General features: G+C 42.7%; 1 protein-coding gene across 2 annotated transcripts in view; it reads right to left on the bottom strand.

The window, feature by feature from the left end:
- Nucleotides 1-4,320: 4,320 nt before the first annotated feature.
- The window catches only part of RCN2 (reticulocalbin 2), a 38,860-nt gene continuing 30,927 nt past the window's right edge, over nucleotides 4,321-12,253 (bottom strand). For both annotated transcript variants that reach the window (XM_030185998.1, XM_030185999.1), the window contains exons 6-8: nucleotides 10,105-10,201; nucleotides 7,472-7,614; nucleotides 4,321-5,346 (exon numbers count right to left, since the gene is read on the bottom strand). In XM_030185998.1, coding sequence (XP_030041858.1) covers nucleotides 5,194-5,346; nucleotides 7,472-7,614; nucleotides 10,105-10,201 — 393 coding nt within the window. In that variant the 3' untranslated portion in view covers nucleotides 4,321-5,193. The remainder of the gene's footprint in view (nucleotides 5,347-7,471; nucleotides 7,615-10,104; nucleotides 10,202-12,253) is intronic.

Consider the following 12,253-nt stretch of genomic DNA (forward strand, 5'->3'; position numbering starts at 1 on the left):
TACAATAAAAATAAAATAATTCACTTTCGGAGAGTAGAGACTCAAGTCCATAAACCTAGAAATCCAATATGTAGGAAATCAACTGGAGAAATAAACAAAGGAAATAAACATCAGATATCACACATTCCCTAAGTGGAGATGCCTTATTCTTATCGCTTTTCCTTATTTGCCGAGGCTATGAGTGCAGACACATGAGCTGGTTCCATAAATACATATTTCTTCCCCCCAAGTCCTGGGCAGCCGTCTATGGAACGCTCTTCCCTAGACCTATCCGAGCAATCCATGACCACCTACCGTTCAGAAAGTGGAGTGGAACAGGTGGATGTGAAGCGTCTGTTCACGATTTCCAAAAATACTAGGACTAGGGGGCATGCGATTAAACTACAGTGTAGTAAATTTAAAACAAATCGGAGAAAATGTTTCTTCACCCAACGTGTAATTAAACTCTGGAATTCATTGCCGGAAAATGTGGTGAAGGCGGTTAGCTTAGCAGAGTTTAAAAAGGGGTTGGACGGTTTCCTAAAGGACAAGTCCATAGCCCGCTACTAAATAGACTTGGAAAAATCCCAAATCCCAGGAATAACATGTATAGAATGTTTGTATGTTTGGGAAGCTTGCCAGGTGCCCTTGGCCTGGATTGGCCGCTGTCGTGGTCAAGATGCTGGGCTCGATGGACCCTTGGTCTTTTCCCAGTATGGCATTACTTATGTACTTTATGTACTTATGTAAAAACCCATCTATTCAAACAAGCCTACCCAAAATACCCAGATTAATCTCATGAACCCATCTACCTTACAAATACTGAAGAGAAAATGACATTGACCCAGAATCTATCTCCCACCTTACCCTCCTCTCTCTATCACCTGTCTCTACCTACCTACCCATCCATTTACTACCCATCCATCCTTCTATTATGTTATACTTAATTTCCTACTTTACATAAAATTCTGTGTTACCTATTACTATGTAAGCCGCATTGAGCCTGCTTTTAGTGAGAAAGTGCAGGATACAAATATAATAAATACATTTATTTTATTGATGATCTCTTTTCTTTCATCCTCTTTAGAGGGCTTTGTCATGCCTGCCTTCCACCAATAGAGGACTGAGTGGCTCACGAAACCCTCACTACAGCTGGCGGCATGTCCTCAGGGGTGCACACCTCAGTGCCAGCTTCTGGTTAGTAGGTTCCGTCACAGAAGCGATTACAGTTGTCCTGGACCTGCCACTTCTATAGTTTGCTCAGGCCTGGAAACCCCAAGTTGATGGAGATCTGAACCCACACTACAGCCTCAGCCATGAAGTCAACTCTTACAATGTTTTAGCCTTATTGCTCCGTTCAATGTATTTTTTTTGTGGCAATGAATTTCAGATTAGTGGACTATATAGCTTCTTATTTGATGTAATTATATGTGATGATCTTAAGGCGGTCAAGTAGGTAGAAAAGATGACGGCCAAAGCTCGAAAGATTCTTGGGTACATAGGGAGAGGAGTGGTCACAGGAAAAGGGAGGTGATGATGCCCTAATATAAGTCTCTGGTGAGACCTCATTTGCAATGTTGTGAGCACATCAGCTGCCAGCTTTCACACTATATTATTGGGATTTTGTAGGCATATGGACAAGTATATTCAAAAGAAATCAACTCCTATGGCATCCAAATCTGAGGCTGGTTTCAATGTATGCCTGCTTTCCCCCACTTGCCTCTGAGCAGTCGATACTAGCGCCATTATCGGGGCCTTACTTGTTGCATATTTAATCTATCCATTTAATGATTATTTTGAACGGCCATGTTGTATGGACATAAGATAGGTTTGATGGAGGAGGCTGTGTATAGAATAAGGGATTCCCACCGGTGTTTCCCCTCAAACTTTTTCTTGGTAATTTAGATTTCCAGCCCAGATTAGACTCAGCTTATATTTAAACGATGGTACCTATGGGGATTGCGATGGGTGGGTGACATGAGAAAGGGGAAGTCTTTCTTTTGACACCCTTCAAGCAGTATATGATTTACCTTCTTCAGACAAATTTGATTACTTTTAGGCCCACCATTATATCTGCAATGTAAAGGGAGCTGGAATATCAGTTCCAATAGCACAATCCCATTAATTTCAAGTAATATGTTTTTGAAAGAAACAGAATATAAAATTTTACTTACAGCATATGTTTCCCCTTGGAGAGCACGCAAAGCAAAGCTTGGTACTGATGGCAGCTGCTTAAAGTCTGGCCATCATAAGGCCACATGTTCTGGCACTGTTCAGAAATACAGCATTTCTGCAGACAGGTCCGGACTTCTCTGCAATCTATGGTGGGACAATCAATATTTTGTTCCAAGGAGTAGCAGAGCTTGCTTTGCTGTCGGAGGGACAGCAATTATTTTTACAAAAAGCTCCGGTACTGGGGAGGAAAACTATTCTCTTGCATTGGAGAGATAGGGACATGCCTACCATAGCCCATTGGAGGTATCTGCTGTTTGAGCTAGTCCTTACAGACTATAGAGAGGCAGGTCACGATAATAGTCACAGATTCCAGGATACATGGGAATCCTTTGAGCCGACCCTTCCACACAAAGATTGTAGTTTGCTATTAAATAGATAAGTATTCCTTTATCCATAGTTTGCTGTTAACAGAGACATTTATATTTTATTTCTTCTATGCCAGATCCCTTGTGGGGGGGGGGGACTAATAGACTAAGATTTTGGTTTTGCATAAGGAAAATTTTGTTTGAAGGTTTCCAGTCACAGAGCCGCCGAGAGGGAAGGGGGGGGGGGGGGCAAAATTCCCCAGGCCTCCAAGGGGGGCCCGGTGCCGGGGTCAGGCCGCCGGCGCTGCAGTCCCCGATCTCACCTGCCTGCATCCTCGGCTCCGGGGCCCCTGCATTTAAAGCGGCAGTCGCAGATCGTCTCTCTTCTGGCCTTCCCTCCCTGTGTCCCACCCTCGCGGAAACCGGAAGTTACATCAGACGAGGGCGGGACACGGGGAGGGAAGGCCAGAAGAGAGGTGACCTGTGACTGCCCGGAGCCGTGGAGGCAGGCAGGTGAGACCGCAGACTGCAGCGGCAGGGGGAGCGACGGGGGCGGAGGCGGCCTTGCCCCGGGCCCGGCCTAGTCTCTCGGTGGCCCTGTCCAATCATTATTGATTTATGACATTCATGCATGATGCAACAGCACTATGTATCTTTTTCTTTAGTGCTACACTTTAATGGTTATATTCAGTAGTGTGCTGGAGCAGGCTCTCACAGGCTCGCAAGAGCCGGTTGTTACGTTTTTAAGAATTTGGGGAGCCGGTTGTTAAAGTAGGGCCCTCCTTGGCTACTTTAACAACTGGCTCCCAAAATGTGGGCTTGGGCCCCCTGCTGAATTCTCTTTTACTTTGCTGGTGGGGATGCTGAGCCCTGCCAGCCAAGTAAATAGACTGCTGCTGCTCCCCACTCCTTGTTTCCAGCTCTGCGCAGCAGGCTGGGACTTCTCCAGCATGTGTGAGAAGTTTCAGCATGCTGCTCAGAGCAAGACGTTGGGAGTGGTGGCAGTCCATTTATTGGCTGCAAGCAAAGGTTTGCCTAGCGTGCCCGCACAAAGGGAGGGAGGAGAGAGAGGCAAGTGTTGCTCCCCCCCCCCCCGGCCGGCCACCCCTGGCCCTTCCAACTGCAGAGCTGGCTACGTCCAGAGAAAGAGCCTGTTGTTAAAAATTTACCAGCACACCCCTGGTTATATTGTTTATAACTTGAATAGAACATTGGTTTATTTTCTCTCGGCTGAGCTTGGCATTGTAAGAGCTCCATGGCTTGCGGATCGGAGTACACTGCAGGATATGTTGTTGTATACCGTTTATTGTTGTCTACAAACTGCGTTGCCAATGTTTGTGGTTGTATTATTTCTGTACTAACAGTTCTGATTGTTTTTGCAAGACATGTATTCTTTTGTTTTTGATGGATATCCAAACATGATTTAAAAAAATAAATAAATAAAAATCTCAATATGTACATTTTGGAAGAAAGGTGGGAGAGGGGAGGTATAGAGACATTTAAATACTTCCGTGGCATAAATTTAGAGGAAGCAAGTCTTAGTAATCCGAGGAAGTACTTCATGAAAAAGGTGGTGAGTTTGTGGAACAGCTTCCTGGTGGAGATGAAAACTATCTGAATTCAAGGACGTTTGGGACGAGTACACAGAATCTCTAAGGAAAAGGAAGGGATTATAGATGACATGGATGGGAAGATTGGATAGGCCATATGGTCTTTATCTGCTTTCATTTTTCTCCGTTTCTATGTAAAACATAAACAGGGTTAAAAAAAAGAAAACCCAAAAACTTGAACACACACAGAATGACACTTTTCTTTTTAATTTGGCAAAACTGAAAATGCCAAGTACCATACACAATGCTACAAGATAGTATGATAAACATTACATGTATGAAAAAATATTAATTTCTATATCATACAATGAAAACTCCACCAATAAACTAAAAAGGAAACCTTCTAATTTACATGAGGTATAAAGCCTTTTGTTTCCCTAACACTACGCTCAAGCAAAAACACTAGATCTGTAAGTTTTCCCTATCAAGTCTTCTAAATAAGATAAAAACACCTACTTGTGACTCATGGACAATCACATCTATACCACTGTCTGCTGTCAAGCCTTTTAACTCTCACCATTTTCAAGTATGATAGTGCAACTCAAATATGCTTTGATGCAATAGTTACATTTGGGCTACTGAACATCATTCCTAATCTCTTTTGTATGCGTTCTCTTTCTTACTGGAATTCCATAACTGCTTAACAAAAGATGCTCCAGGCTGCTGAGCATGTAAAAAAAAAAAAACGTTAAGAAAGAGCACGTCAGTTTTTCTAATGCAAGACAGTAAATCACAAAACCCCAGTGTCAGATTCATAACCTAAACGCACTGGATGACCAAGGTGTAGCCAGAAATGTGCATTAGCCAACTGAATTCAGGACTTTCAGTCAAATACATCAAAAGTCAGGCAGGTAGTGTACAATCCAACAAATAAGGTTTGAAAAAGGCTTCTGCGAAACAGCTTAAAATCAAACATTTTCGTAACATCTATGAACTCAAACAGTGGCATTCTAAAATCACAAAAATAAAAAAAAACAAAACAAACAAAAAAAACCTAATAAATTAATTTGAACAGTATAAGTATTGTAAATAAAAGTTCTTCCGGTAGTAAGATAATGGAAAGACTAAAGTTCCTCGTGGTAGAAATGCTCATCGTGAAGTTGCCTGCCATAGTCCGTTGCCTCACTGCTGAGAAACAACTCATAGTTCTCAAGAATTTCTGCTTCAGAAAGCTTCTTGTCCCCATTCTTGTCCATTTCTTCAATAAGATGAAATACCTTTAAAAGAAAGATTACAAACAACCTAAATGACTGCTCGTACTTATTACACTACAAAACAGGTAGAAGAGTGGCCTAGTGGTTAGGGTGGTGGACTTTGGTCCTGGGGAACTGAGGAACTGAGTTGGATTCCCACTTCAGGCACGGGCAGCTCCTTGTGACTCTGGGCAAGTCACTTAACCCTCCATTGCCCCGTGTAAGCCGCATTGAGCCTGCCATGAGTGGGAAAGCGCGGGGTACAAATGTAACAAAAATAAAATAGATACTATTGGAGATTCTACATGGAATGTTACTACTATTGGAGATTCTACATGGAATGTTGCTATTCCACTAGCAACATTCCATGTAGAAGGCTGCGCAGGCTTCTGTTTCTGTGAGTCTGACGTCCTGCAGGACGTCAGACTCACAGAAGCAGAAGCCTGCGTGGCCACATTGGTGATCTGCAAGGGCCGACTTCTACATGGAATGTTGCTAGTGGGACTCTGGTCAAGTCACTTAACCTTCCATTGCCCCATGTAAGCCGCATTGAGCCTGCCATGAGTGGGAAAGCGCAGGGTACAAATGTAACAAAAATAAAATAGATACTATTGAAGATACTACATGGAATGTTGCTACTATTGGAGATTCTACATGGAATGTTAATACTATTGGGGATTCTACATGGAATGTTGCTATTCCACTAGCAACCCATTCCATGTAGAAGGCTGCGCAGGCTTCTGTTTCTGGAATGTTGCTAGTGGGACTCTGGTCAAGTCACTTAACCTTCCATTGCCCCATGTAAGCCGCATTGAGCCTGCCCATGAGTGGGAAAGCGCGGGGTACAAATGTAAAAAAAAAAAATACAAGTAAAGTGATCTGTGAAAAGAGAGAGGTCTATGCAAGGAAGATCACTGGAGGACCTGTCAGCTATTTATATGCTCAGGCTTTATTTAGGTACCTGTGTACTGCTGTTTCCAAGGTACAAGTCCTACCAAAGGTTTGTTAGTGTCCTATCGCACACTCTTAGAAGTTGAAAGCAGCACTGTAGAAGAACTAAGATTCTAGAACAGAGCTGGAAAAATCCCTGGAGCCACGTCTACAAGGCAACTAGAAATAGCATGGAACGATGATGCTATTTGGGTTTCTACCAGGTACTTGTGACCTGGATTGGCCACTGTTAGAAACAGGATACTAGGCTGGATGGACCATTGGTCTGACGTAGTATGGCTATTCCTATGTTCACTTTAGTGCCCCAAAATTGTGTGCCTCAGATAAAACTGGTGGGGGCCAGGGTCGCTTTACTCATACTACCCCTCTCCTCAAGACCCTTCACTGGCTCCCTATCCGTTTTCGCATCCTGTTCAAACTTCTTCTACTAACCTATAAATGTACTCACTCTGTTGCTCCCCAGTATCTCTCTACACTCGTCCTTCCCTACACCCCTTCCCGTGCACTCCGCTCCATGGATAAATCCTTCTTATCTGTTCCCTTCTCCACTACTGCCAACTCCAGACTTCGCGCCTTCTGTCTCGCTGCACCCTACGCCTGGAATAAACTTCCTGAGCCCCTACGTCTTGCCCCATCCTTGGCCACCTTTAAATCTAGACTGAAAGCCCACCTCTTTAACATTGCTTTTGACTCGTAACCACTTGTAACCACTCGCCTCCACCTACCCTCCTCTCTTCCTTCCCGTTCACATTAATTGATTTGATTACTTTATTTATTTTTTGTCTATTAGATTGTAAGCTCTTTGAGCAGGGACTGTCTTTCTTCTATGTTTGTGCAGCGCTGCGTATGCCTTGTAGCGCTATAGAAATGCTAAAAAGTAGTAGTAATAGTAGTAGTAGGGGCGGGGGTTTGAGAGAGAGGAAGATTAGTGGAGACAAAAGGGGGTTTGAGAAAGAATATGAGGACAGAGAGAATTTGGTTAGCACTGTAACATCCTTATATTTAAACACAAATAATGAATAATCAATTTAAAAATCAAAAGGGGAAACATTTCTATAAGAATGTATACAAAAGACCTCTACAATAGATTTCACTAATCGAAAGTTCAATGGCTGGACACAGCAGAGCAGCTTATAAGGGGAAACAAATTTGTCTGATTCATGTCTATATGAAATAATTCAGTGCTCTAGCATCATACCTCCTCCTGGGCAATGCCCAGATTATTGGGAGTGATCCAAGACAGGAGCTCCTCAGGGTTGAGCTTGCCATCACGGTCCGTGTCATAATCATTCACAAACCGATCCTTCTCAACAAGTATCCATTCCGGGTCTTCCTGTGTATCTTTGAAAAAAAAAATGCAAATCTTATACTTTTCACATTCTAATATCTTAAAAATTTTACTGTCAAGTTTAAATTCACAGCACAAAAAATTGAAATAAAAACACGAGAATGACCAATACGTCAAATCTGAAAAGTAAATTTCGCTTAAGTAAGGTCTATAGTGATGGCACCAGGGGAAAAACTATAAATCCTCAAATTAAACAAAATGAAAAAACAAAACAAAAACATCGGGACTATTTCACCTGCTGCTAATACCAGTGTGTCCGGTTACTGTCGGGTTAGGGTGGAAACCCTTATTAGCACCTCAATGGGTGGCGGTAAGGACTCTTCGTCGCATGCCCATGCAGTGCCATGTATGCCTAGGGTCTTTTATCTGCTGCAGTAAAAAGGGCTCTGGCGCATGGGAAAAACGGTCCCCAACTCCAGCGCAGGGCCCTTTTTCCTACTGGTATCATCTTTACATTACGTACTTTGATTAAGAACTATTATAATATACTGTAGCAACTCTACCTTCTGAACTGTCAAAACACCATTTTGAACTCTATGTACTCTTTCACCTTTTCCTCTCCGTTACTTTTACTCCCATCGCTCTTTAACTTAAATGTATTTGACGGTTTGTTGCCGAATTGATGCATGTTTTTGCAGACAGATGTAAGCCACATTGAGCCTGCCGTGAGTGGGAAAATGTGGGATATAAATGCTATAAATAAATAAATATCTGTTAGCCACATTGAACCGACATTTAGTGTTGGATAATGTGGGATATACCGTACCAATAATAAATACGCCTATAGTTGTGATTAATAAAGTTTCTCTATTTTGAATGTACTATCCATTGATTTTTGAAATCTGCTTTGAAAAAAAATCTAGCATGTAGCAGACCATGAGAGACACCCTGTTTGGGAATATTCTATTCAGTTTGGCTTGTATGCAAAATGCAAACAGTGCAACGCAGAAGCGTCAGGCTAAACGGCCTTAAGGAAACAGCATAAAGAGAATTTGCTCCCACTTCGAAGATACTGAAGAATATACGTCTGAACATGTAGATCGTTTGGGATGGTATCACACAAGAATTTTTACTATTTTTTTTTTTTTCAAAAGGACTGCATGCCCTACCTAGAAAAAGCTTTTGGGCGGGCTTCTGAAGTTACAACTTGAATTCTCATACTTGAATGAACACATGGTCATCAGAGGCAGCCAAGAAACCAGGTTACAAGTAGCTGGCATGATCCCTAAGAGTAGATACCCAAGCATGCACTGCTAATTTGTTGCTTTATGGTACTTTCATTTTCAAGCAAGATCATTTTATTTTTAACAGTGGAGAAAGTACAGTTGCTTTCCACGGACAACAGGGGAATACAACCACTCTTCATGGTGACATCACCGATGGAGCCAGGGTGCCAAAGCTCTCCTCCAGGCCAGCAAAGCCTTGTAAAACTTCTGAGCCTGTATGGGAATTCCCATGCTATCCTGAGTCCCTTCCGCAGACCAACCTATGCTCTAACTAACTAAAAGTGTTATCAGGGGAATGTGAAGAAAATGTTCTTTCTTGAGTTTAGATCTACTGATGGTATAGCAGTGTTTCTTTTGTTATTAAATACTCAACTTAAATTCTGTCTTTGAAGGGAAAGTGGGAGGGTACGTGTGTCTGTGTTCACTTGCTGTCTACAAAGAATCCCTGTGACAGGTAAGCCTCCATGGATAAGCAGGGGAGAGGCATACTTCATGATGAGTCCAGAGAAGTGAGCTGTCCGTCTTGTCACTTTGTTCAGAGGCCTGAGGATTAGTGGGTGAAGAGGTTACGAAACGCTGTCTAACCAAATGCTACATCCTGACAGAAGAACAATCCGAGCAGTAGCATTTCACAAGGGTGTGACTTGAGAACCATGTGGCCACGTCCTGAATGGAGGCTGAATTTGGGTTAGTGATGGGCAGTCACTTTGGCTCGGAGCTGATGGAAACCGATTCTTTTCATTTCTTTGTGTAGACTATACTTGAACTTTTAACATTGTCTTCTTGAGGTGAGAGGGAGGAGAGCTGTGACTGCACCTGTCTGTAGATGACAGACTTATCTGACGTAGCATAGGAACCCTGGTACACTGGTTCCATGGTGTATGTTGCAGATGAAGTGTACCTGCATCCCCCGCTTGTCTGTGGAGAACCAACATGCTTTAAATCTCCTCCACCCTGCATATATTCAACTGAAAGGAATATCATGGATTCAGAAGCAAAGATTTGACAGACAAATTATGGTGTTACCAAAGTCACAATTCTTTGCAAAATACAAATTTCCTAGTTGACACCATGGAGTTAAGTACAGGTTTGGCCACCTTGTTGGGCAGTCAGGATGGACCATACAGGTCTTTATCTGCCGACATTTACTATGTTTGGCAACGAGTTTCACAGGAAAATAAGCCCAAATCATCCCAAACCCAATTTCGGAATCTGGGATGCTTCGTTCCTTCAATCAGTTTACTTTCAGTTACTTGCCTGGATCTGTATTGTAGTCACCAAGGAATTCATCCAAGTTAACAAATCCATCGCCATCTTTATCATGCTCTTCTAAAGCCCCCTCAATCACAAAATCCTATAGTGTACATCAAGGGTATCAAATCCACCAATTAGCAAATTTTCTATATAAAGTAATCAAAAAAAATGTTTCAGGCTAAACATTACTTTTTAATGCATGTACAGCACAAAAACATCATTAAAAAAAAAAAATACTCAGGCAGAAGGAGCAAGACCAAATGCAAAGCACAGCCCAGGGTTTTGTCTGTTCTTCCTTCTACTCATATTCCTGGGAGGGAGGGAAAGAGGGAACAGCAATACTTAAAAAGTTTCAATAGAGCATACTTCAACCTACCTTCGAAAGGGAGCCTCAGCTTGTGTCACCTGGGCAAGAACCTTTGTTGATATGACCAGGGGTGTGCTGGTAAATTTTTAACAACAGGCTCTTTCTCCGGACGTAGCCAGCTCTGCAGTTGGAATGGCCAAGGGTGGCCGGGAGGGGGGGGGGGGGGGGGAGCAACACTTGCCTCTTTCTCCTCCCTCCCTTCGTGCGGGCACTCTAGGCATACCTTTGCTGGCAACCAATAAATAGACTGGCACCACTCCCAATGTCTTGCTCTGAGCAGCATGCTGAAACTTCTCACACATGCTGTTGAAGTCCCAGCCTTCTGCTCAGAGCTGGAAACAAGGAGCTGGGAGCAGCAGCAGTCTATTTACTTGGCTGGCAGGGCTCAGCATCCCCACCAGCAAAGTAAAAGAGAATTCAGCAGGGGGCCCAAGCCCACATTTTGGGAGCCAGTTGTTAAAGTAGCCATGGAGGGCCTTCTTTAACAACCGGCTCCCAAAATTCTTAAAAACTTAACAACCGGCTCTTGCGAGCCTGTGAGAGCCTGCTCCAGCACACCACTGGATATGACCAAATGAGACTGTATGGGTATGGTTGTTGTTGTTGGTGGGGGAGGAGAACACAGAGTGGGACATAACACAGAAAAAGATGTTTCTAGTTGTGGGCACTGGCTGGCAGTAGCTGAAAGGCTGCCAGAGCTCAAATTCAATAAAAAGCAGCAATAAAAACTGCCAGGCAAAAAGAAAAGAAAACAGGTTTCTCTTGGCATAACACATTGTTTTTAAAACCTTACTTTTAATAAGTGGGGGAATAAACTGTAGTTCTAAATTCTTAACTCCTTAACCACTAAACACACCCAAACCAATCTCGGAAAGAAGAAACAACGCATACCTCATTCCCACAAATACTTCTTAACCCTCCCGCATGCTTTGCAAATACAATCTACACCACTACTGATCACTGGTATTAAGTGATTCACTCCAACTAACCGTCATTCTGTAATCCATATCTGTTGTAATATGTAAGCCACATTGAACCTGCCAAAGGGTGGGAAAATGTGGGACACAAATGCAATAAATAAATAAATTGTGGCTAACCGCTGTTCTTGAAATTTTACACTATATCCCCATAGGCAGTGCTGTCTATACTAGAAACTCCTTGGCTTGTGCCCACCCCTTTGATGAAAACAATTGTCTTCTTGGTTTTATTTTTCACGGTATGATCTTTTTGCAAGCTTTAGCTTGAAAGTGAAAAAGGAGTACAAATGTTAATGTAATAAAAAATAAATAAACTCCCTGATATTCAGTGCTGGCCTCTATCCAGATACCAGCACTGAATATCCAGGTGATTGGAAGTGCCCAGACGCTATCCAGTTATGGCCGATATTCAGCGCCATAGCCGGAAAGCTGACCAGGCATAGGTAAGATTGCAATCTATGTGGTCCAAAAAGCCCAGTTAGCTGCATCAGCATTAAAATTCTGGTAATTATCTTTGATGCAGCATTATCTTTTGGAAGTCAACACAGAACACCAGTCTTAGCAGACTCAAAATCACAAAGAACACAGATGACACAAGGATGTAGTCTTTAGACGATGTTTAAAAGTCCAAATTTATTGTAAAGTTCAAAAACACATGTCGAGTCCAGTTCAATTGTGTAACTCAAAAAAGACTCAACACGGCCGTGTTTCGGCCAACCAGCCTGCCTCAGGAGTCTTTATACTCGATGCTCGGGAAGCAAAGTTTTGCAATATTGGCATTAAGAAGTAGCCTTCTCAAAGCTCAGAA

Source organism: Microcaecilia unicolor, chromosome 13 (genome assembly GCF_901765095.1).
Source record: "Microcaecilia unicolor chromosome 13, aMicUni1.1, whole genome shotgun sequence".
NCBI classification, from domain to species: domain Eukaryota; kingdom Metazoa; phylum Chordata; class Amphibia; order Gymnophiona; family Siphonopidae; genus Microcaecilia; species Microcaecilia unicolor.